At 56.1% G+C, this 24321-nt stretch overlaps 3 protein-coding genes and 1 long non-coding RNA gene across 5 annotated transcripts; 1 reads left to right on the forward strand and 3 right to left on the reverse strand.

Moving 5' to 3' along the window:
* Window positions 1-6533, reverse strand: P3H4 (prolyl 3-hydroxylase family member 4 (inactive)). The gene is made up of 8 exons (XM_027094395.1): window positions 5582-6533; window positions 5315-5467; window positions 5026-5197; window positions 4169-4297; window positions 3137-3282; window positions 2390-2473; window positions 779-923; window positions 1-453 (listed from the first exon to the last, which is right to left on the reverse strand). The coding sequence occupies exons 1-8, from the start codon at window positions 6062-6064 to the stop codon at window positions 431-433; spliced, it is 1335 nt and encodes a 444-aa protein (XP_026950196.1). The 5' UTR covers window positions 6065-6533; the 3' UTR covers window positions 1-430.
* Window positions 6534-6920: 387 nt separating this feature from the next.
* FKBP10 (FKBP prolyl isomerase 10) lies at window positions 6921-14962 on the forward strand. The gene is made up of 10 exons (XM_027094391.1): window positions 6921-7467; window positions 10042-10187; window positions 10514-10703; window positions 10818-10963; window positions 11422-11611; window positions 11723-11868; window positions 12467-12659; window positions 12977-13119; window positions 13348-13511; window positions 13881-14962. The coding sequence occupies exons 1-10, from the start codon at window positions 7106-7108 to the stop codon at window positions 14064-14066; spliced, it is 1866 nt and encodes a 621-aa protein (XP_026950192.1). The 5' UTR covers window positions 6921-7105; the 3' UTR covers window positions 14067-14962.
* On the reverse strand, window positions 11183-13064 carry LOC113613584 (uncharacterized). Its single transcript, XR_003430304.1, has 2 exons — window positions 12954-13064; window positions 11183-11659 (listed from the first exon to the last, which is right to left on the reverse strand). It is a non-coding gene; the product is annotated as an uncharacterized LOC113613584 (long non-coding RNA).
* A 1487-nt stretch (window positions 14963-16449) lies between the features above and the next one.
* NT5C3B (5'-nucleotidase, cytosolic IIIB) lies at window positions 16450-24319 on the reverse strand. 2 transcript variants are annotated; one of them, XM_027094396.1, is made up of 8 exons: window positions 23919-24319; window positions 23257-23326; window positions 23124-23170; window positions 20777-20862; window positions 20121-20210; window positions 18858-19020; window positions 17809-18009; window positions 16450-16952 (listed from the first exon to the last, which is right to left on the reverse strand). In XM_027094396.1, the coding sequence occupies exons 1-8, from the start codon at window positions 24003-24005 to the stop codon at window positions 16818-16820; spliced, it is 879 nt and encodes a 292-aa protein (XP_026950197.1). In that variant the 5' UTR covers window positions 24006-24319; the 3' UTR covers window positions 16450-16817. The 2 variants fall into 2 exon arrangements, with proteins under 2 accessions (XP_026950197.1, XP_026950198.1); XM_027094397.1 differs by having other exon boundaries at window positions 24018-24199.
* Window positions 24320-24321: the final 2 nt, after the last annotated feature.

A 24321-nucleotide genomic window follows, 5' to 3' on the forward strand; every position in this document is an offset into this window, starting at 1 on the left:
TGTGATTCATTCAACAAGAAATGTTTATTGAGCACTGACGGCCAATGTGCCAGGAACCGCTGGACTCCTGGTCCAGTGCTCTTCGGGATGCCAGCTGCCCCTCTGCTGTGTCTGCAATTCAGCTTGAGACCCCGACTAGGAAGAGCTAGCATCTTCTCCTCCAGGAGACTGCCCCACCGGGTGGGGAGGACACTGGGAGGAGGACAGGCCGGCAGCCGCTGCAGCACCATCATACGGTGGTCCAGAGACCCAGAGAGGAGGCAAGAGGGGTCTGGGGAGCAGTGCTCACAGTTGGGACAGGATGGGGCCTGGTCAGCTATGTCCATTTACATGTTTAATAAATAATTGTTGTTGCTGCCCAGGCTGGTGGGGGTGGTACCACTGGGCCCGGGATTCCCAAAGCTCTTGAGGGGTGCCGGGGGCCCTCTTCTTATGCTAGTTCAGGCTCCGGCTCTGAAACATGAAATGAGAGAGCATTGGGGTTAGCTTCCCATCCCCAACAGGTTTCTGGGTGCTGTCCTCGGGGAGGTGGTGCAGGCAGGAGTGAGGGTCCCCAGGAACAGGTCTCAGCTGGTCCCTCCTCCAGGAAGGATGTCACCCCCACCCCTCTACCAGGTGGGACAGGGGCTGCTAACAGGCCGGAAGCCCCCAGAAGAGGGGTGCCAGCACCCAGCACAGCTACTCCACAGCCTCTGCAGGCCAGTGCTTGGATCCTCCTGTCCCTAACGTCTAGCCCAGGCTGCATCCCCGCCCCTCCACCGGGACACAAGTCGCTGACCGGCCTCAGCCTCGTCGCCCTTGGCATCTGGCTCCTGCCACCAGTCGGCATAGATGCTTTCCTCGTAGTCGCCCTCCCCTTCAAACTCGGCATCAGACGGGGGCTCCTCAGGCTCCACGGGCGGCTCTGTCTCCTTCAGCTCCATCTAGAGCAGCGCCAGGATGGGAGGATAAACCAGGTCATAGCAGGCACAAACCCGGATCGGCTCCCTTCCTGGCCAAGGGGCCCTCCCATCCCATCTTGGTCCCAAACCCCTCCTTCCCAGTCACACTCAAGACCTCACACAGGAATAACTAGAGGGTTTCTCCCTAAGTCCTCTTCCCAAACTGCCCCCTCCATGAACTGATGCATGGGGCTCCACCAGCAGAGCTTCAGGGTTGGTGTAACCTTCTTCCTCTCCACAGCCCACCTTTTAAGCGTAAATACCCAGGCAACACTGCTAGTCCATGAGTACTGTCCGCTCATGCTGCTTCCCGGCCAGGAACACCTTTACTCCCCTGTGCTCAGATAGCTTTTGTTTATCCCTCCAACACCAGGCATCAGCTCCAGGATGCGGCCCTTGCTGATGACCCTGGCTGGGTCTGGAGGCCTCGTCCAGCACCCCGTGCTGACTTCTCCCACTGCACTGAACGGTGATCTGATTGGGCGAGGGACTGTGCCTTTCATCAATTTACCACAGCCCCAAGCACGGTGTCTGGCAAACAGCAAGCGAAAAATAACAGTAATCAAAATGGCTACCACCCCCTGAGAACCTACTATGCGCCAGCTCTACACTAAGTGATTCACATCCTAGATCTCATTGAATTCCCACCACAGCAGTGTAAGATGGCCATTATTCTCTCCATTCCATGGATGAAGAAGTGGAAGTTAGAGGGTTACCTAACACGTGCCTGGAGGCTATCCAACTGGGAAATGGTGGAGCCAAGTCTGGTAAGCACCAAAGCCTGGGGGCTCACTGTGCAGACCTGGCCCCCTGTTTGATGAGGGGGGGCATGGGTGCATGAACAATGGAGGGGATAGATAAATAAGCACTGGGCGGCCACACCTCAGAGAATTCAGGCTCTCAAACCCTCATTTAGAATCAACGTAATGACACACCGTGGTCCTTCCTTCCTGGCGTCCTGTGTTCATTCATTCACTCACTGGTTCATTCAAGCCCAGTTTCTGAGGGCCAGCTCTGTGCCAGGTGCTATGGGAGAGCTGGGAATAACCTGGTCCCTGTCCTGGAGCCCAGTCCTCTAGGAGACTGGCTGGAGAAAAGGGCGGGGTGAGACAGACAGGGCTGTAAGTAACTCCGGTCCAGGGAGGCACAGACGGTCAGAGTAGGCACTGCAAGCCCAGAAGACAGAGCCAGGACGTACAGCAAGGGCTTCTGGAAGAGGCGCCACCAGAGCTGGGCCCAGGAGAAGCGAGATTCAGACATGGAGAGAACGGGGGTGTGAGGACACGGAGTGGGGAGAGGGCAGGTGTAAACAAGGGACAGGTGAAATCCCTCTGCTTCACAATGGCTGACTGCCACGAGCTGAGGCTGAGATTCGGCACAGCGGCCCCAGGAAGAGGATCAAGGGGTGTCCGTCACCACCCAAGCCAGGAGGGCAAGGGGCCACTTACCTCGTCATCTGACTGCAGGTACATGTGCGCAAACTCCAGCAGCTCCCGAAGCTCAGCTGTCTGGTTGTGGTAGAGCATGGCCTCCTGGGAGGAGGGAAGAAAAGTGAGGTGAGCCAGGCCCTGCTGCCAGATGGTGGAGGGGCCAGAGCTCCTAGGATCTGGGCCCTCTGGCCCTTTCACAGCTCGAGGAGCAGGGAACAGGTATCAGTTCACATGCTGGTCGAAAAATCACAGCTGCCTGAAGGGCAGGGTTAAGCAGGATTCTGAGGGCTCAGTGAGAAAGAGTGCCTACATCGATTCGCAAAGTCTGCCACTGACAAGGAAGTGGGGAGTGGCACCACGTGCCCCATATTTGCCAGTCTTGCCCTAGAATTCCAAGGGGTTCCTCAGTTGGTCCAGGTTATGGGGTCCCTGGGGAAGGAGGGCAAAGGCCAGCAGTGAGCATGGTGAGAGTGGGGAAGGGAGCAGACAGGGACAGATATTTTTTACCTCCCACATGCCAGGCACTGTGCTGGAGACGTAGGCTGTTCCACCCCCATTTTGCAGGTGAGGCAACAGATTCAGAAAAGGCCAGTAGTGTTCCCAGGACCACACAGCTGGTGGGTTTGAACCTAGGACTCCAACTACAACCCAAATTCTTTCTTTTTATTTCTCACCCTGCCTTTGGAAGAAGCCAGATTTTTTTGTTTTTTGTTTTTGTTTTTTTAATCAAATCGTATATCCTGAGAATGCCTCGGCGATGCCCACCTCCCTGGGCTGGAAGTCCTCCTCCTCCAGGCCCCAGCGGGCCCTGTGGAAGCGATAATACACCAGGTTTTGCTGCATGACATTGTCTTCGGGGTCAAAGAGCATGTAGCTGGCGGCACTGCGGGCGGCCTGGCGCACGTCGTTCACTGCAGGCAGGACAGGAGTGAGTAGTGGCCCTGGCACTTCCCCACCTTCAGGGATAACCCTCAACTAACCCACCCCTATCTCCCAATCTAGTCCAGTGCCCCTGGCTCCCCAGCTGCCTCCCAGAATACCTGTTGGGCGCCTCATCCCACCCAGTAATAATACAGGCTAGAATGTATTGGGCACTTACCTTATGCCCCATGTAACTCATTTAAACCTCACTGTTACTGTCATCCCCATTTTACAGATAAGAAATCTGAGGCACAGAGAGGTCAGGTAAACTGCTTGAGCTCACACAGCTGGAGAATGATGGCACTGGGGAATCAGAAGCCGGTGGCGCAGCCCTCAACCTGTTTGCCAACTAGAACACAAAGGGTCTCCTGGCCCTTGGTCTTCAGCTCCTCCTCTCCAGCTCCAGCCCGTCTGAATCTTGGCATCTCTGCATTGCAGAAACCCTGGAGATTGACCATCTTAGCCCCGGCTGATGCCAGAATCCCCCGTAAGTGAGGACGGCCTTAAGTGCTGGTGCTACTTTTTATTAGCCATGTTAACTAATGGCCCCTGACCCTCTGTGAGCCTCGGCTTCCTCATCTGAAAAATGGGTCCAGTAACGCCAGCTACCGGTTGCTTGTAAGGGGATCAAGTGAGATAAACAGAGGTGGCAGGGCTTTGCAAACAACAAGTGCTGTGCACTTGTTGACTATCCAGTCATTTACCCAAGAGGCCCTGGCATTCTCCCCTGAGGCTGCTCTCTGTTCCCCGCCACAAGCTTCTCACCTGCCTCACCACCCCCAGCCTTCCCTCCCATCACCAAGGGTCCTCAATTCTGGCTCGGCTTCATTCCCAGTGCAGTGCTCTCCCCCACCCCAAGCCCCCCAGGACGCTCACACTTGTAGTAGGCAAACTGCAGGTAGTGATACATGGTGGCCACGAACTTCTCCACGAAGAAGCCACCCACGTTGGGGGTCAAGTTGGCCTCACAGTCCACCTTGCACTGCAGGGATTCTGCAAAGAGATCTGGGGGTGGGGGTGGCAGCGGTGAGGAGCTGGTGTACTGAAGCGCTCCATCCCGCTGATGGGGAGGACGGCCGATGGCTTCCAGTCCCAGCTCTGCCTGCTAATCCCACGAGACAGTCGAGGGACAAGGGATGCGGCGGAAGCCTACAGTGGCCTGGGCTGACTTATCACCCCCACAGCTCACCCACCGCCCCAAAGCCAGAGGAAGCCAGGGCACACTGGGAGGTTGGCAGGTGAGGCCTGCAGGTGGGACTGAAGCCCAAAGAGAGAAGCTCAGGACAGTCCCTTCTGCCCTGCTGAGGGACTCTGCCCTTAGGGATCCCCAGACTAGGTGTGATTTCTGGCCACAAACTGCTTTCTGCACACACCTGCTGGATCGTTTCCCACCTCAGCAACCTTGCACCTGCGTTGCCCTCTGCCTGGAAGGCCCATGAACCCAACCTCCCCAGACCCTTTTGGGATGTCACCTCCTCTCTGCACCGATGCCCAGCACCTTGGAAACTCCCTACTGCAGCCCTCTGCACCCAGTGGCAGGTGTTGTTGGTCCCTCTCAGCCAATGCCGACTGAAGGGTCTGAGGGTAGGGATAACGCCTTATGCCTGTCCGCCTCCCAAGCACTTAGCAGGCGCTCCGTAAATGTGTATGGAATGAATATTTGTGTTAAGGTGCCTTAGAAGTTCTGGGAAGCAGGGCCCTGCGATGAAAGGGATGCCCACCGGGGTGGATACCTGCTATGGCTGGATAGAAGTCCTTGAAGTCCACCTGCTCGTGGGCCCCCTCGCAGCCAGCCAGACACCGGGCAAAGACGGCCATGTACTCGGCCAGGGCCCGCTCCATGTCCTCGGTGCTGCTACGGAAATCTCCGCTGTTGTAGAGCTTCACAGCCCGGAGGAACACGGCCTAGGGGGAGGGGACGCGGCACAGGGGTCAAGGGGACCCCCACACCTCCCCTCCCCCACGGGCCCTATGGGGGACTCAGGGAATTGCGTCAGGGCTGGCCCTACCCTGGCACCCCACCTCATAGGGCTGGGCCTCCAAGTCCGTGAGGGGCTCGTCGGCGGCGTCCAGCAGCCCGCGATAGTAGTTGAGATACTTGGCGGTGAGCTCGTGCTTCGGGTTCCTCTGAAGGAAGGTGTAGGCCGCGGCCACCGCTTTCTCCAGCCGGTTCGCCTGCGGCGTGGGGACAGGGCCGGTCAGCAGGGCCAGAGCCCGCAGCCCCAAGCACACGCGAGGAGCCGCGCTCCCCCCGACCCGACTAGGAGGCGCCGCCGGCTGGACGCGCACCTTGAACTGCGCGTAGTGCAGGTACTGGTAGGGCAGGCGGCTCTGGAAGTCGCGCAGCAGCTGGCGCGGCGGGTACGGCACCTGGAAGGCGGGCAGCGAACGCTTGCACCGCCGCAAGCAGGCGGCGCGCTCCAGGACGTGGCCGAAGAGCCGCAGCTCGCGGGCCCACTCGTCGCCGCGGCCGCCGTCGGGGCCGGGGGTCGCAGGCCCGGGGGGCGCGGCGGCGGGCGGCGCGGGGCCGCTGCAGTTGGCGTGGCAGAAGGCCTCGCTGTCCCGCAGCAGCCGGTGCAGCCGCAGCGCGGCCTCGAGGTAGCGAGCGCTCTCGCGCCAGCTCTCGCCCTCGTACTGCTCCAGCGCGTGCCCGTAGGCCGCGGCCAGGGGCATCAGGTCCTCGGGCGGGAAGCCCCGGAAGCTGTACTTCTCGTACTGCGCCCCGGCGCTGCCCAGCAGCAGCCACAGCAGCCCCCACGCCGCCCGACCCATAGCCCCCTCCGCGCCGCTGTCTCTTCCCTCCGCGAGCTGGCGTCCCGGCCCAGCTGCCGGGCAGGCTGGCGGGCTCAGGGGCCCGGGAATGGCCGGCGCGCCCGCTGGGTCTTAGCGCCTGGTACCGGGGGCAGCGAGGCGGGGTCGTGGCTTGAGTCAGATCCCCCGAGGGCCCGAGGGCTGTGTCTCCACTCTTTTAAGAAAGCCAACACTATCCTGCGTCTCCGATCTCCTGCCCTTGGGGGTCCTCCCCTTGGCAGATGGTGAGAGAGGGTGGAGGAACAATTCCCGCAGGGATGCGGAGCCCAGAAAGCCCCTCCCACACAAAGACAGTCCCCCCGCCCCAGACCTTAATATAGAGAAACTGAGGGAAGTGCCACCTCACTCTACTTTACCCAAGGCCTGGAACCTGCTCTTCCTTCCATCAGAGCGGTCCTTCTGCTCACTCCCCACTCCCCGCCCCGAAGACGTTCCTCCAAGTGTCCCCCCAGCCCGCGACGGGGAGGCACACCCCCGGTTTTACCCTGCACATCCTCCACTCTCACCACCTCCCACTCGATCTCCATCCCCACGTCAGAAAGTCCTCTGGCAGTCCAGCTTTTGCAGGACAAAGCAGCCCGTCCCTGGAGAGGCCGTCCCTGGGGCAGAAGGGGTGGGAGGGAGCACTGAGATACCCCTCCGATTCTGGACCCTCACCAGCCACCTGGAGAGACCTAGATTTGGGGTTGCCAGCCAAAGAAACAAGGGATGCTTCAGTCCGGCTTTAGGACCCGGGGGGCTCCAGAAAAAAAGACAACTTTTTTTTTTAAGTCGGCTCCGACTTTCCCAACTTTCCGGAACTTCCCTACCCCTCCCAGGTCTCTCAGCCCCAGGGTACGGGTGGGGGAAAATCTGGAGGGCTTTGTGGTGCTTTCCTCGTACTCTAAAGCTATCAGCCTGGCCCTCCTCCTCCAATTCCACACCCCTTCCCCCCACTCCCACCCCGCCAGCTCAGCCTCCCCAGCCCCCATTCCACGTGGACCAGCCAGGGCGGGGGTGAGGATGGAGGACAGGAAGAGGGGGAGCCAGCTCTCGGAGGAGGGGGGCGAAGGAGTCTGGCGGCGGCGGCGGCTCTCTCGCTCGCCCTCACTGCCGGCCGTCCCAGCTCCAGGCACCATGTTCCGCGCGGGGCGCCCCAGCCACACCGTCCTCCGGCTCCCCCTGCTGCAGTCGCTGCTGCTGCTACTGCTGCAGGCCGTGGGGAGGGGGCTGGGCCGCGCCAGCCCGGCCGGGAGCCCCCTGGAAGATGTGGTTATCGAGAGGTACCACATCCCCAGGGCCTGTCCCCGGGAAGTGCAGATGGGGGATTTTGTGCGCTACCACTACAACGGTACTTTCGAGGACGGCAAGAAGTTTGACTCGAGGTAATGGCTTGGGTGCCCCCAGACTCACCATTTCCCTTCCCGGAGCCCGGGAGCAAGCTCTCTCAGTCCTGGGGTTCCCCCGTTGCTGCTTTTAAGCTGTGTCTGCATGCTCCCTACTCACACCGTGATCCCCTAACCTCAAACACAGCACCCTGGGTGGGGGGACTCCTAGACGTCCATCTCCCCAGACATCCCTGCCCTCAATTTCAAACCTTCGCCTCTCAGAAGACCCCTGTTTCTTTCACACAAACTCTCTCTTGTCTCTCAGAGTGCTTGAGAATCACGGTGAACTGCTCTATTTACTTACCAGTGCTCTATTTAAAGACATAGAGGGGGTTTTCTGGTCCACAGAGTTGGGGGGAAGGGCATGGTCCCTGCTGCATGTGAATCCTCCAGTGGTCTCAGCACAGCACCCTCTACCTTTCCATCCACCCTGACTCCCTTTCTGGTTCCAGCCACAGGTTTCAGGGCCTTTGTGTTTAGAGAAGAAGAAGTAAGTAGAGTTTTGGGGGGAGGAGGAGGGAGTTTTTAGCAGCCAGTGGGGTAAAGCAGGTGGGCACTCTAAGACAGCAGGATGGATCAGGGAGTGCAGGGCATAGCTTGGTGTAAGGACCCTGTCTGCCTACATGTCACACATGCCACCCTGGGCTCCTCCGAGAGTTTTCATGCCTCCCTCTCCCCGTGATCCCGCACCCTCATCTCCCTCCATCTTAGCTCGACCAGGTCAGTGCTGCCGCCCATCTTGCCAGCCTTGGGGTTTGAGAGATGGGTTTCTGGTCTGTGTCCAGGCTTTCCGTCTGCTCTGGCAAGTCCATTTCTCTCGGTGGGGGCAGGGCTGTACGCCAGGCCAGCCTCAGTTAAACCTTGGGTCCAGGTCGCACACACAACTCGGCCTATAGAAATCAGTGGCTTTGGAGGCGGGCAGTTTATTGGGTAAGAACACGAACTCCTGAGACCAAGATCCTGGACTCAAACCCAGGCTGTGATCATGGACAAGGAGTTTTGCCTCTTTAAGCTTTACTTTCCTCATCTGAAAACAAGGAGATTAAAAAAGTCTGGAAAACTGCATCCCTACTTCCTAAGGCTGATGTTAGGACTCAAGACGATGAATGAAAGTGAACTTCACACAGTACCTTACAGTCTGCAAGCGGGTTCAGTACCCATTGATTAGCCTTGACTCTGGGGAGAACTTTGGTATGTTTAACTGCTAGAAGCTTCTTGCCATGCTTGGGCTCTCACAACGGCACTGTGGAGGAAGCAGGCCGTACAACCAGCTCGGTGGGCAGAATGAGGCATAGGCAGTAGACAGGAGTACAGCTGTGAGCCTGTGGCCACCAAGGAGTGGAGGAGGGGCTGGGAGTTGGAGAATGGCCTCCCTATCGGGGATTCTGATGGGGACTCTTGGACCCAGGTTGCATCCAAGCAGTGCTGAGCTTGGAAAACTTTCACAACCCATGACACCTTCCGTCAAAATAATAATCTCGCATCTTTCCTTAACTTCTTAAAACTTAAACTTAAAACGAACTAAATCAAGTAAAAGCCATGGCGATTTTAGAGTAGCCTTTTTCAAAATTGAAAACCAATCCCTATCCCCAGCCAGCTCTGCTTTCCCTTCCTTTCTTCTGTGAATTGATGGTGCAGTGGCCCGAACGTGGGCTTTGGAGTTCAACAGACCAAACATTAGCTGTGTGACCTTGGGCAAATCATTTGGTCTCTCAAGTCTCAGTTTTTCTCGTAAGAAAAATGAAATCAATAATGCCCGTTTCGGGAATTCCCTGGTGGTCCAGTGGTTAGGACTCGGCGCTTTCACTGCTGTGGCCCGGCTTGGCCCAGCTTTGATCCCTGGTGGGGGAACTAAGATCTCACAAGCTGCATGGTGCGGCAAATAATAATAATAATGCCCACCTCACAGGGGAGAGAATTAAATAAGATAATGAATGCAGGGACTTCCCTGGTGGTCCAACGGTTAAGGCTCCTCGCTCCCAATGCAGGGGGCCCGGGTTCGATCCCTGGTCGGGGAACTAGATTCCGCATGCCACAACTAAGAGCCCACATGCCGCAACTAAAAGATCCCACATGCCGCAACGAAGATCCCAAGTGCCACAGCTAAAGATGCGTCACGGCCAAATAAATATTTAAAAAAAGATAATGAATGCAAAATGCCAAGCATTTCTTTGGCCTTATCATTTAAGTGCTGGATACCTGGTCTCCCCACACACACACACCCCCACCCCGCCCTGGGTCTGCACTTCCCACTCCTTTTCTGTCAGCAGATAGCAGCAGCAGATGGGACTGCTGGCACCATCCCCCCACCCCAGGGTAGATAAAAGCCCCTGGCCTCCTGGAGGACTTCCTTTCGTAACAGCCCATCCTATTAAGGTGGGAGTCACGGTGCACCTAGGAGGGAGGCTTGAAGAGTTGAGGAGCCTGTGGACCTGCACCTTTGTGTAGGGAGGGGGATGGTGTGTGTGTGTGTGTGTGTGTGTGTGTGTGTGTGTGCACTTGTGTGCGCCTGTGCATGTGTGTGACCATGGGCAGAGGCCACTGTATCCCACCTGTCCCCTCCCTCCCCAGCTATGACCGCCACGCCTTGGTGGCCATCGTGGTGGGCGTGGGACGCCTCATCACCGGCATGGACCGAGGCCTCATGGGCATGTGCGTCAATGAGCGGCGACGCCTCATCGTGCCTCCGCACCTCGGCTATGGCAGCATCGGCGTGGGTGAGGAGAGCTGGGGCCCAGGCGTGGGGGTGGAGGAGACCAGGAGGCAGAAGCAAGGGCTCAGGGCCAGAAAACTGAAGCTCAGAGAGGGAGAGCGGCTTTCCACGGTCACGCCGCATGCGCCGCAGAATGAATAGCGCGGCAGGTCTGGGACTAGACTTTTCCGTCTCCTGCCCCTGGGGCGGGAGGAAGGGCAATAATAGGGCCCTGGGTAGGATCCTAGCTTGACCTGGGAGAAGGGGAACTAAGGATGGTGGAGCGGGAGGCCAAGCAGGATGCTCAGACCTCCACTCCACCCCCCACTCTGGGGGCTGCACCAAACGCAGCGGGGCTTATTCCCCCGGATGCCACCCTCTACTTCGATGTGGTCCTGCTGGATGTGTGGAACAAGGCGGACACTGTGCAGGTGAGCACCTTGCTGCGCCCGCCCCACTGCCCCCGCATGGTCCAGGACAGCGACTTTGTCCGCTACCACTACAACGGCACGCTGCTGGATGGCACTGCCTTCGACACCAGGTAAGGGCTGGAAGGAGCCCTGGGGCGCCAGGGACTGTGGCATGCAGCGGAGAGTCGGGGGCCTTCCTGCCTCTCCCACCAACAGCAGCCTCACCCCTACCTCATCCTCTGCAGCTACAGTAGAGGTGGCACTTACGACACCTACGTGGGCTCTGGCTGGCTGATCAAGGGCATGGACCAGGGGCTGCTGGGCATGTGTCCTGGAGAGAGAAGGAAGATCGTCATCCCTCCATTCCTGGCCTATGGCGAGAAAGGCTATGGTGAGGGCAAGCAGGGACTTGGGCTGCCACATATAGTTGTTCAGGTTGAGTACTGCACAAGGACACCCAGCCAGGGAGGCAAGTAGTGATGCAATCTAGCCCTTGGTGGTCACCTCACTAAGAAGGGTGCTTGGGTGGTTAGGACTCGGCACTATCACTGCTGGGGTCCGGGTTCAGTCCCTGGTTGGGGAACTGAGATTCCGCAAGCCTCGAAGCACAGCCAAAAAAAAAAGGTGCTTTATTCCGATTCACACAAAGGCTCATACGGGCTGGTGGTGGCCCTGGGGAGAGCTCAGCTCAGGCCTCACAGGGGAAGAACCGGGGCTGCTGATGGGCGTCAAAGGCCCTGGAAAGCAGGGTTAGCACCTTTTTGCACGGTGCTCACATAGGCCTTCCTGAGTGGAGAAGAGCCCTGCTTTGCTCTCCACGTGTATGATTCAAGCCTATCCCTTCCCCAGGGACTGTGATCCCCCCGCAGGCCTCCCTGGTCTTCCAAGTCCTACTGATTGACGTCCACAACCCAAAGGACGCGGTCCAGCTGGAGACACTGGAGCTGCCACCTGGCTGCGTCCGGAGAGCCGTGGCTGGGGACTTCATGCGTTACCACTACAACGGCTCCCTGATGGATGGTACCCTCTTTGACTCCAGGTCCGGGGGGTCCTGAGGACGACGGTGGGGGCTGGGGGCGGCTCTGTGCTGCAGGAAGGGCGGGGCCGCTGTGACTCTCTTGCCCGCCTCCCCACCTTGTATGTATTGCAGCTACTCCCGAAACCGCACCTACAATACCTATGTGGGGCAGGGCTATGTCATCCCAGGGATGGACCGGGGGCTGCAGGGCTCGTGCATGGGGGAGCGCCGGAGAATCACCATCCCCCCCCACCTTGCCTATGGGGAGAACGGGACTGGTAGGCATGCTCCCTGTTCCCCAAGCCAACACCTCAGTTCCTCCTGACCTTCCCCCTGATGGGCAGGGGCAAAGGGGGCGGATTCCAGCCATTGCTCTGCCCCTCTCATCGAAAAAACTGGTCCCCCACCCAACTCCTGCCACAAGGACTCCATCCTTTTCTCCAGGGGGCAGTCCCCCACTTCTCCCCTTCCACACTGGAGAAAGGCAGCAGACTCCTGAGCTTGGGGAGGGAGGGTGGTTATGGAAGAACAGAAACAGCATAGCCCTGGGAAGCAGAGAGACCTGGATTTGAGTCCCAGCTTTGCTGGAAGCCTTTGTGTGCTCACCTGTAAAATGGAACTAATCACATCGATCAGCAGGGTGAGTTATTGGGAGGTTGCAAGATACATATGGAAAAGGCTTACCAGCTGGCGTGCCCCTCCCCTCCCCTGCCTCCTCACCACCACAGAGTACATTACAAGAGTTGACTATGTAGACAAACATCCCATCCCATCCTTGTTTAAAACCCCAGGATGGGGAAGGTCTGGGGCCTCCATGGAGACCTAGAGCAGCCCCTCCTAGACTCCAGCTGATCCACGCCCCCATTCTGGCCCCAGGAGACAAGATCCCTGGCTCTGCTGTGCTGATCTTCGACGTCCACATCATCGACTTCCACAACCCTGCAGATCCAGTGGAAATCAAGACACTGTCCCGGCCCCCGGAGGCCTGTAACGAGACGGCCAGGCTTGGGGACTTCGTTCGCTACCACTACAACTGCTCTCTGCTGGACGGCACCAAGCTCTTCTCCTCGTGGGTCCGGGGCAGGGCCAGGGCTGGGCAGGCGGGTGGGCCTAGCAGCACCCCTGACCCTTCCTCCCTAAGTTCCCATCTAAGCTGAAATTCTTAAGTCCACAGGCAGAGGGAGGGTGAAGTAAGCAGTAGGGGAGCTGCTAGTTCCACTCAGTGGAGGGAAACGAGCAGGGAAAGATGAGCCCCCGGCCACACTGCAGGGCAGTTACGAGATACGGGGATTGATCCTATCTCTGCACTGCTGGGTCCCCGCACCCTGCCCTGGGCCTGCCAGGGACCAGGATGAGCACTGACCCGGGAATCTGCTCTCCCCCCAGCCACGACTACGGGGCCCCTCAGGAGGCAACTCTGGGCGCCCACAAGGTGATCGAAGGCCTGGACACGGGCCTGCAGGGCATGTGCGTGGGAGAGAGGCGGCAGCTGGTGGTCCCCCCGCACCTGGCACATGGAGAGAGCGGAGGTGAGCAGAGCCTGGCCTGATGGCTTTCCTCCTCCCCTCTGCCCCCGCCCCCTGGAGCCTGGATGGCTGCTGGCAGGAGTGAGTGAGGCCTTCCCAATGCTTCCCATTCCATGCCCCACTCTCCAGCCGCCAAGGCAGGAGCTGAGGCCTGTAGGCTGGGAGCGCACTGGGCAGGCAGTGAAGCCGGGCCCAGACCCTTCCCTCTCTCTACTCCTCCCCTCCCTCCAGCCCGGGGGGTTCCTGGAAGTGCTGTGCTCCTGTTTGAGGTGGAGCTGATGTCCCGGGAGGATGGGCTGCCCACAGGCTACCTGTTTGTGTGGCACGAAGACCCTCCTGCCAACCTGTTTGAAGACATGGACCTCAACAAGGATGGCGAGGTGCCCCCGGAGGAGGTGGGTGAGGAGTTCGCCCCTGGTAATCCCTCCCACGCTGTCACCTGGCAGGATCCACCTTGCACGGTGGCATCTAACGAGAACAGTGTGTGTCCACCATCCTGTCTGCACCCGTGTTGCTGCCCTTCTGCGGGTCAGTGTGCCTTAAGCCCCTCCTCCCGCCTTCACCTCTGGCACATGCAGCCCATTGCCCCGTGGCTGCCCGGCCCTGGGCACGCCCTCCGCCCCCGCCCCCCTCAGGACGCAGCACCAACCAGCTCCTCTCCTCAGTCCTCGCTGGAAGGCCTCCACCTGGGGACCCGTCCCAAGATGAGCACAGCTGCTCAGGCAGGACGCTCTCTCCCCTCCCCTTGGCTCTCCTCGCTGCAGTTCTCCACCTTCATCAAGGCTCAAGTCAGTGAGGGCAAAGGACGCCTCCTGCCTGGCCAGGACCCTGAGAAAACCATAGGAGACATGTTCCAGAATCAGGATCGCAACCAGGATGGGAACATCACCGCTGAGGAGCTCAAGCTGAAGTCGGACGAAGACCAGGAGCGGGTCCACGAGGAGCTCTGAAGGGCAGGGGCCTGGGCCCAACTGCAAAGGTCGTCTAGGGGGACAGCGGGCAGTGGGGCTGACTTCCCAACAGTCACCCTCCCTGCTGGCATGAGGTCTGGAAGTTTCTAGAAAGTGGTCGGAGGGGACAACTCTGGTTTTCCCACTGCCCGGGAGTAATATCCCCAGCACAGATCTCTATTTGGTGTTTCTCTCCCAGCCCCAAACCCCTTCCTTAAAAGTTTTGGAATTACAAAGCCAATCTGGGGATTGGTGGAGTTTGTGGGTTGGCTGGGGTCATTGCTGGCCCCTTGCTCAGACCTCCCCTCCGTGTCACCAGACACTGAGGAAGGCCAAGCTCATCATTTCCTTCTCTCCCCAAACTTCCCCTTTACCTGTACTTTTCCTCACCATCCTCAACCCGCACCCCCCGCCCCCGCCCACGGCCCCCATTCCTCTGTCCTGGCAGCTCCCCAGGAACATGAACCCCCAGCTTTCCTCCCTCGGCTCCGGCTGGTTCCTAGGGAAGGGGACGGTTCCGGGGGGGCAGCCCTACCTTACCTGTCCGGTTCCCTTCACCTGTCCCACGCCCCCTCGCTGCCAACCAGTGGTGGCTGAAGAGCCCCTGGGGTGCTGCACTTCAGGGCTGGGCTTTGTGTCTCCTTTTATCCCTAAAGAAGGCTGCCTTCTCTAGGGACCAAAGAACAAGAGCAAATTGAAGGGGGGCGGTATGAGGAAACCTACTTGGATGGATCTTAGGGCTATGAAATCCTTGGTTCGGGGCTGAGATAAAGGTGGAAAAGGGGCTCATTATTGAGGGGTGGGGGTGGGTGGGTAGAGCTCTGCACACTCAAAAGGCTAAACTGGTGTCAGACCCCCTTCTCCTTTGTGCCAAATAAAACACGTCCGAAACCAAAGTCCTCGGGATGCAGTCTTTCTTGATTGGTGGCGGGAAGCTTAGACCCAAGTATTGGGAGGAAGGGGAGCAAAGCAGGCCATCTCCATGGCCCTTCAGCTCAAGACCCTGTGTCCCTAGGTCTCAGCCTCCTGCCTCCCTGAGGCCCAGCTGGGGCCCTCACCATGGAGGGAGGCTGGGGGGCAAGTGTCCACAGAGAGGGGCCTGCAGGGGAGGCCTGGAGACATGATCCTGATCTCCTAAGGGTCCCAGCTGAATGGAAAAACAAGTTCCCTGAACTCAAACACAACATGCAAAGCTCAAGGGTTAAATTAAAGCACACAGGTCAGATTCCCCTTTCACACAGATCGTTTCTAATATGGCGATGTTCCCACCTCTCCCGGCTCCTGGCCGCCAGCTGTTACCACCTGCCTGGTGCTTCTCCCTCCTGCCAGAGAGAAAGGTAATGGAGTTCAAACCTCTGGTGTCTTGAGGAAGGAGTTGCTTCAGCCACTCATCAGGCCATCTGCCCTCACCTGCCTGGCTGGACTCTGGCCAGTGCGACAGAGATGACCCAAGCCATCCAAGGGGGTGGGGTGGGGGGGATGCTTGGGAGAGAAAATGACTGGATTCACACCCCAAACGGCCCCCACAAGCACCGAGCTCTTGCCCAAGATGCCCCGAGAGACGGAGCTGCTCCCCACGGTCGCCAGCGACTGATACTCCCTGGTCCCAAAGCACAGAAAGCACCTCGGGGTCGACAGAGGTGACAGCCTCAGATGATGACCACCCTCCCCCAAGCCTAACAGGACAGCCTGAACTAAGTCCGCGTGGAGGCAGCGTGATGCAGAAGAGAAGGCTGGCTCTGTCGGAAACACTGCAACCCCAGTGTTAGAAAGGACTGGTCCTTTCTAAGTGGACCCGTACCTCATGCAGGATCCCTGTGAGGATGAAACGGCACCTGCAGCACCTGGGTGCACACGGCTGGCCCTCAGTCAGCACTCCCATCACTTTCTCTGCTGAGCTGCAGACAAACACAACTGACCAGCCACCAGGCAGGCGGATGAGGGAACCGGCTCCCTTCAGGTCCCGACTCGACCGCCCTTAAGTCGTGCACTTTAGTGGCCGTGGAGGAGGAGGAAGGACAGGAGCCAAGGGCCCCGGTGAAAATCCACACTCACATGGGTCACTTTAGGGACCCACAGAGAGGGGGCTCTGCATCCAGGGCCGCCAAACTCAGCTGATCCCTGCTGAATTTCACGTTTAACGGCTGCATGAGAATCAAGTCAAACCATTCCAGGTCAGAAACACACCCTTCCGACCCTGCCTGCCCACCGTGATGCCCACGGACACACTAGGCTGCGCTCGCTGTGCTCAGCGTCTCCTGGGCTAATCCAGGGGTTTTCAAACTGTGTTCCGTGGAGCTCTAGCAGCTTCTCGGAGGTTCCTGCGCCTCCAGAACCAGGAGGTACAGGCTCTGCCCCGCCCCCACCCCAATCGGAACAGCTCTGTGTTTTCCTTTTTTTATTTTGATCTGTTTCACATATTAGATTTGTTTGAAGAGCAGCTTCCCATGTTAAAAAATACTGGAAAAAAGATTCCCTGGACCAAATGATTCCTAAAGTGCTAACACTGTGTAGGTCCACAGTTCATCTGGAATGGCTTTTGCTGCCCTCCGGGCTGGCAGGGCTCCCTCAAGGCTCTGCAGAACACAAACCACGAAGCCAGGGAAAGGGGGAGGGAGGGGCGTGGGCCAGCAGCTCCCGGCCGCCCGGACTCTTCTCTGCAGCACAGGCAGGAGCAGTGCTCAGAGCAGAGTAGCCTTCCGGTGAAGCCCGTCCGCATCACAGCCCGCGGGGCCTGACCCCGGCCCGCCCTCAGGAGCCCTGCATCTCTGTCCAGTCCCTCTGCTGCAGGATGTGCTGCAGCAGCCCGTTGACCACGTCCAGCGTCTCATCCTTCTCCAGCACGATGTCATACGAGTCCATGTAGCGCTCCCGCTGCTCCTCCACCTGCCGGGGGAGCAGAGACCGAGAGTCCCCCAGCGCCCTGCCCTCCGCGTTGCCCGCTGTTGCCCACCTGGGGCTGGGGAAGAGGGCATTCAAGCTGCGACTCCCCAGGAGGAGCTCAAGGTTACCGGGACCTGCCCTTTGGAGACACAGATGGCCATGGATGCAGGCCGCCACAATTAACCCTTGGGTCAGTGCCAAAAGGACCATCACAACCATTAGAAACAAAAACTATCAGACGTTACCTCTAATCTATCTGGATTGAATCTTCATGAGGCTTCAGCACCTGCCGGCTGAGGGTGAGAACTGGAGGCCTTCTAGCCTGATGCCATACTGTGCCCCTCTGTGACCTTATGTTTTCACCCCTGTCAACCTCTGGTCTGTTCCTATGCTTTCCTTCTCTAAATTATAAACCCACATCCTGAATACCAACATCTCCCATCTCAATCATGCCTTACTGGTATGATTTAGGAGGACTGGTAATCAGCCCAACCACTTTCTAAACTATGTCACCTTGGGCAAGTTACTGAACCCCCTTGCCTCAGTTTCCTCATTTGTAAACTGGGTATAACAGTCACTACCTCAGAGTATGACTGCACAGATGAACTGGGTTAACGTGCGCAGCACTCGGTAAGTGTGGGCTGATGACGTGCTCTGACCTCTGGGTCACGCCGTGTGCTTCGTGCACAGCTGTAACCACTGGGTATTTCTTCTGTTTCCTATGAGACTATGGCTTGTGTCTGACCTCTGTGCCTCTCGTACTTCACACAGGGTCCAGCCCACAGAAGGTGTTCAATAAGCACTCGTTAACAGGAATGAAGGAGAAGCCGGCCATGAAGAACCCGGGTCTCCTACCTACCTTGTCATTTAGGAAGCCAACCTTGAGAATGTTCTCCACGCCAGGAACCCCATCAGCCATGGTGAGGTCCCCCATGGAGTCTCCCAGCAGGAGGATGTTGGTTTTGCCCTGAAGCTGCTCGAAGTAACCAGAGTTCTCGCACACGGAGCTGTTCTTGTTGTAGGTGTGTATGAGCTGGCCCTTGAATCCCTTTAGGAAGCCCTAAATAATCAAGACAAGAGACAGACAGAAGGACTACAAGGACCCATTCGGGACCAGTGTTCCACTGTCTCTGCCACAGAGGAAAGGGAATCCTGAAAGCCACAGATAATGCCAGAACTTCATTGTGATCCAACTAGGGGCCAGCAAGCTAGGGCCCGTGGACTAGATTTGGCCTATTTTTGTAAATTGCTTTGCTGGAACACACCCAGGTCCATTTGTTTACATCTTGTCTACGGGTGCTTTTTTGTGTGACAGAGTAGCTGTGACAGAGATCATATTGCCCGCAAAGCCCGAGATACTTACTACCTGGTCTTTTACAGAAAAAGTTTACAACCCCTGGTTTAAATTAACAGGAACCATCAAATATTGTTGATCGCCTACTCTGGTGAAAGCATGAAGCCCGTGATACAAGCGCTGCCTGGCTACATGTGCGCTAACCTCAGCTGTGGGCCACACCCTAACCACAGGTCAAAGGGATGAAAATTCCAGCCTTGGTTTTAAGGGGAAGAAGTCAGAACATGGGTGAGTCAGAGCAGCCCACCTCTGGCTCAAGAAAAACAAGTCCAAGTCCCAGCCCTTGAGTACCTAGGATGGCACACGAGCCATGACAGTGACACGGGGCCTGGCCGAGCCCTAAACTCAGTCCTCCCTGGCAGAGTCGACTGTCAGCCAAACACCCAAGAGTGGGTCCTTCAAAAGCGACTGTCTTTAGCTGGCACTAATAAATAAATAACTGCCGAGGGCAAAGAAGCTGGCATGCCTTCCCTCCCCCCTCCCCCAACAGGGTTAACATTTAGGGGGAAGCACCCTGGCTGGCGGTCCCCACCCCTCTTCCAGCCCCAGCTCACATCTTCATCAAACTCCATGTAGTTAGAGACGATGTGGATGTTCGGGTGGAACACTTTCCTCTGCCGCATGATTTCTTCCAGGATATCCCCAACGCCCGCGGAGAAGATGAAAAGGGGAACGCTGTTCTGGGAGAGGGTGTTGAAGAACGTCTTGTATCCATCCCTGAAGTGACATGAACGGTTCTGAAATGGCACTGCCTCTGCGACTGTTCTTTATTTTCTATTTGGGTTACATCTTTAACATTTTTAAAAAACATTTTAAATTGTGGTATAAAATACATACAGTAAATTATTAAAGTGCGCTTATTAAAGTGCACTAATACAGTGCGCTTATTAAAGTGCGCTAATACAGTGCGCTTAGTAAAGTGCGCTAATACAGTGCGCTTAGTAAAGTGCGCTAATACAGTGCGCTTAGTAAAGTGCACTAATCTTAAGTGTTCAGCTCAGTTAATATTTACATATGTTCACACACATGTACTTACTAATGAGGTCAAGATTCCCTCATGTTCCTTCCCAGTCGATGCCATCGCCCCCATTTTGACTTCACATCACCATTGATTTGCTCTCCCTGCCCCTGAACTTCATATACACCATATAACCACATTTTTTGTTTGTTTGTTTGTTTGTTTGTTTCTGTATTATTTTGCCTGAGCAAAATACAACCAGGCAGCTATCCTGAGGCAGCTTCACTGGGGAACACCTCCAACCCACCCAGGCACTTACTGGGTTTGCACATGTCTACTCTCCTGGCTTTCCACGAGCTAGCCTCTCTCCCCAATCAGGACACACAATCCTTGAGGGAAGGCACCCGTGTGGACTCCTTCCTCTACGTGCCCTCATCCCTCCTCCAGTAAAGAACGCTCCAGGCCTTCCGTGAAGGCCACGGAAGATCAAGGGCCCTAGGTCAGCCAGCTCCCATGTCTGGATAAAGAACGCCAGTCGCCGTGGGGACCCCAAAAGTCTGTTTATCATTGGGAAGAATGAGCTAGACGCTGTTTGTTCTAGGAGATGGAGCCCTGGTCATATTCACACCACATCCACTACCAGCAGACTGCATCCTAGGACACACCCAAGGATAGAAAATTCTCTGGCTGTGTCCAGAGAGGACAAGCAAGACCTTCTCCACGTCATCTACTCATGGTGCTAGATCGCTTCTGACTCTCCCAGCAACCGACTCCTCTTTGATTCTTCCCAGCCTCTCTTTTGTGAGCAAACCCATCGCCAACAGTCTGGCAGAAACATTTTCCAGAGCAGGCAGCTCACCTAAGCATTGCGTTGGACTCTCTCACCACCTGGGCTATCTGAAACTTCTGAATCTTCTGCTGGCACAGGAGCTCATGCGCTTTGGTCCACCTGGAAACAGACACCCCACGAAACCCCAAATTCAAACCACTAAGTAAAGTGACCTTTCCCATCTCAGGGCCGAGTCTCCTCTGGAAGTACTGACAGCGGAGGCCTCATCCTTTCCCCCAGAGCCATTTCCTGAAGGACCCTGCTTGTCCCTAAAGGAAGAGGGTGAGACAGCAACACAGCAGCAACACAAGAGCTGGGCAAGTTGCTGCTGATGTCAAAGCTCTTCTGAATCCCTTCCTCTGTGACCCCACTCTATGGAGAACTGGGGCTTTGCCCAGTGATACTGGTTTCCTTAGGAGGGTTATTGCCCCAAAGCACTTATTGCCCCAAACTAAGGGGCTTCTAACTCATTCCAAGGATACTTGGTGAGCCCTCTACTCTAGCAGTAGCCACACGTAGCCTGGCTTTATCTGGACAATTTGTTCTAGCAGCTGCGCTTGTGGCCTTCAGTTAAGCATTCAGTAAGGTAAAGGAGCCTGCATCTGACCAAAGCTCAGGAAAAATACGCCCCCGTCCAGACCAAGCATCGTGAGGGCCAGGGGCGTTTCACCACCACCATCACTTACCATTCCACCATGTCAGGTAACTTCTCTTTGATGGTCCGGTGTGGGTCAATCTCAATTGGGTAATAGTGGTGGAAGAGCGCTTTGAGCTGTGACATCGAAATGAAGAGAAAAGCCGTTTAGTCCACATCAAGTTTTCCCCAGCAGAGTCCTACAGTCCAGCATGAGAAAAAAGTCACCTAGAAGATGCAACTCCAGGTAAGGGAGTGACTGGAGCTGCAGAGCCGGCCATCCCTCTGCACTCCCGCTTAATCAGTAAGAACTGATTTAACGCTGTATTTCCCAAAATGTGGTACATTTTCTCAAGTGGTAGGCAAGATAACTTTTGGGGGGGGCGTACATGGATAAAAACACTTTTCATTTTAGTGGTTTGGGATTCATTTTAATGTATGTCGGGAAAAAAGAAAACTAGAATAGCACACTCATGCTTTCATAAAGATTGCTCCTTTCTTTTGCAAGTTAACTGCATTCAGATCTTTAAAGGCAGGGTAATTTACACAGATCTGGCAAAAATCATTCAAGTGAACTAGAAGACTGGAGCTTGGGACACAGCATGTTAGGGGATAACTCCATCGCACTGCCAACGTCAGGTGGACAACCTCACGGGGAGCATCTCTGTGCACCTCCTCTGGCTAAGGTCACCTTCCACATGCCAGGACCTTCCACAATCTAGGGAGGCTGCTTCAGGGATCATGTGTCACATGGGCTCAGTCAGTAACAGTGCCCAATAAAAATGAGAATTGACTGAGTAAAAAATTTTAATTTTAATACGTGCATGGTGTCGGAATATTATGAGATCAAATGGAGTCCCTGACCATCAGTCCAAAAGAGGGTTAAATACAAAGAGTGACAGAGACAGAAAGCTCCTAAAATGTGTTAAGATTCTCAATGTTTCCTTGAGTGTGAGAACATTTTTCTGAAAGTATAACAGAATTCAACAGAATATAAATTTCTTTTTTTAAAAAATTTATTTATTTTATTTTTGGCTGTGTTGGGTCTTCGTTTCTGTGCAAGGGCTTTCTCTAGTTGCGGCAAGCGGGGGCCACTCTTCATCGCAGTGCACGGGCCTCTCACTATCGTGGCCTCTCTTGTGGAGCACAGGCTCCAGACACGCAGGCTCAGTAGTTGTGGCGCACGGGCCTAGCTGCTCCGCGGCATGTGGGATCCTCCCAGACCAGGGCTCGAACCCGTGTCCCCTGCATTGGCAGGCAGATTCTGAACCACTGCGTCACCAGGGAAACCCCCAGAATATAAATTTTTAAAAAGAAAAAAGATTTCTTACATAAATTTTGCTTTGTTAATTTCTTCAGGAACCCATCAACGCCACAAATCTTAATGTTCTCTAGCTTCTTTATCCCAGAGAGGGCATCCAAACCTATTGTCTTATTTGTGGACGTAGCTCTCTGGAAGCTGCTATGATCAGGGATGTGAGGAACCAAAAAAAGTGACCTGCCAAAGGTAATCAGTGGTGGAGCCAGAATCTACCTTAAGCTACAAGTGGCATCACCAGAGAGACAGGTGTAGAAACAGAAGAGCTATCTATAATTCACTGTCCATCTTAATAACCAGTAATCATGACAGAGTATTAGAAGATCTGACCAATATGGCAGACCAGCAGACCACTTAGTAACCAATTTGGTGAACTTCATAATCAAGTGGAACTAAATGATATAGCTCTTTAGCAGAAAGAGCTCAGCAACCTGCAGAGAAACGAGGGGCTAGCACAGCTCTGCTCTGGCAAAGAGGACACTGATGGGAAGAACGCGTAGCAAAGTAAAATGAACTCCAAGGCTACAGGGATCGCTTTACAGTATCTGTATGCATCTTATGGAAACGGGAGTTTCATACACAGACGTTAATTCAGAAGTCTTTCTTGGTACCTGCTGCCTTACCAAGAAAATTTATACTATCAAGGAAAGAGCATAACATAGAGGAAAGAGTTCGGGAACAGAATCAGATCTATGGGAAAACCAAGCTCTGCATCTTGCTGTATGACCTCGGGTACGTTGCTCAAACCTCTCCAAGCCTCTGTTTTCCCATCTGCTAAATGGAGACAGTAATGATTCTATCCACCTCTCGGAGTTGTGGGAGGCTTAAACAGCAAACATCGAAGTCTCCTATTAAGTTCTACAGATAGGAGTAAGCGTATTCCAACCATCTATCATCACGTGTCTTGGCCAATAAGGAAAAGCTGTTTCAGTGTATTAAGACTAGGTCCACCTGAGCATAACAACATTTTTTTAAAAAATTAATCTTCTAAGGTCTCAACCCTGGAATCTTTGGTCCTAACCAAGAACCACTGGAAGTCGTATATGATAGCCATTTCTGAGCAAAGAAGGGAGTAACCCACCTCTTTCCGGCACTCCTCACTGATGATCTTGCTGTTATCCAGAATATCTGCAAAAACACAGAACTCCTTTTACTTGCCCCTTATAAGCCATCGTCCTGTCAAGCCCAATAAAGCAAGCTAGTATGTGACTTACTGTAAGAAGAAGGGCATCGCTTTCCATTATATGCAAACCTGCTCAAGGTCATGTCAAAATCAGAAATGACCTAAAATGCAAAAGAGAGATGAAGCCTAGACAGGCTCCTTCCAGGGTGGCCCTGTGCCAGCCAGGGAGGATGATTATGGAAGTCCAAACAGCTCAGTGCCGGTCTGCGGGCAAAGCCCTGGGGGAGTCAGGAAGCGCCGAAGGAAGAACTAATCCTAGTTAATACCTGTGCTAACCCAGAGAAGACCCAGCCTCTCTGAGGATGGGGGTGGGGACTGCAGAATCAGGACCCCTTCCACTCTTTCAATAGCACCCATCTCAATGCCCTGGTCCTTCGTAAGATGCCCCCACCTTTTGGCCCATCTACACATCTGCGTCTTCTTGGGGAGCCCACCAACCTCGGCTAGTGAGGACAAGACCCGGAGGCCTGGTGTGGGGTGCGTTCTGTCTACAGCACGACCTGAGAAATTTGAAATCTAGGTTGCTGGGCAGGTGGGCTCTCCCCAAGGCAAAACAGGCTTGCCCTCGGGCAGCTGGCCATTTCTAGGGGCTGAAGGCATGCTTGCTGGTGTCCGCAGCAAAGCGGGAAGGCGCACTGGGCAGGCCACATCCCCAGCCCCCCCCCCCCCCCCCCCCCCCCCCCCCCGCGGTACCTGTAAGCGGTCTCCCCCGCCCTTGCGGAGGGCGCCCACGATCTCCTGCACCCGCCCGGGCTGCCGCATCAGAACCGTGGCCTTCATCAGGGTGCTCACCTGTCCCGAGACCCGAGAGAACCGCTGACCCCGGCACCGCGTTGCGCCCAAGGGGAGGCCGGCGAGGCCGGGCCGGGGGCGCGGGGGACGAGCGGGGGCTCCGGCCGGGCCTGGGCGCCTACGGGCCGCAGTGGCGCGGCGAGGCCCAGGCGGCCCGGTGGGGGTCTCGGAGCGCCCGGGGTTTCGGGGCCCGCCCCACGCCGGTCTCCTCCTCCCGCCTCACCTCCTCCGCCATGGCGCTCGCCGGCCTGTTGGCGGCGTGGGCACAACGACCGCCCCGCGGCCTCACTGCGCAGGCGTCGCT

The sequence above is a fragment of the Aethalodelphis obliquidens genome, unplaced genomic scaffold (genome assembly GCF_003676395.1).
Source record: "Aethalodelphis obliquidens isolate GAN/ISIS:26980383/991018 unplaced genomic scaffold, ASM367639v1 scaffold89, whole genome shotgun sequence".
Classification (NCBI taxonomy): domain Eukaryota; kingdom Metazoa; phylum Chordata; class Mammalia; order Artiodactyla; family Delphinidae; genus Aethalodelphis; species Aethalodelphis obliquidens.

Excerpts from the sequence above, each read along its gene's own strand:
- P3H4 (XM_027094395.1), bottom strand. The coding sequence starts at position 6,064 with ATGGGTCGGGCGGCGTGGGGGCTGCTGTGGCTGCTGCTGGGCAGCGCC. Across the intron at positions 5,198-5,314 it reads TGGAGGCCCAGCCCTATGAG|GCCGTGTTCCTCCGGGCTGT; the intron begins GTGGGGTGCCAG and ends CCCTCCCCCTAG. Across the intron at positions 454-778 it reads GGGCGACGAGGCTGAGGCCG|AGCCGGAGCCTGAACTAGCA; the intron begins GTCAGCGACTTG and ends TTCATGTTTCAG.
- FKBP10 (XM_027094391.1), top strand. The coding sequence starts at position 7,106 with ATGGAGGACAGGAAGAGGGGGAGCCAGCTCTCGGAGGAGGGGGGCGAA. Across the intron at positions 10,704-10,817 it reads GGCACTGCCTTCGACACCAG|CTACAGTAGAGGTGGCACTT; the intron begins GTAAGGGCTGGA and ends CATCCTCTGCAG. Across the intron at positions 11,869-12,466 it reads CTATGGGGAGAACGGGACTG|GAGACAAGATCCCTGGCTCT; the intron begins GTAGGCATGCTC and ends TTCTGGCCCCAG.
- NT5C3B (XM_027094396.1), bottom strand. The coding sequence starts at position 24,005 with ATGAAGGCCACGGTTCTGATGCGGCAGCCCGGGCGGGTGCAGGAGATC. Across the intron at positions 20,211-20,776 it reads TTACCTGACATGGTGGAATG|GTGGACCAAAGCGCATGAGC; the intron begins GTAAGTGATGGT and ends GTCTGTTTCCAG. Across the intron at positions 16,953-17,808 it reads TTGGCTTCCTAAATGACAAG|GTGGAGGAGCAGCGGGAGCG; the intron begins GTAGGTAGGAGA and ends CTCCCCCGGCAG.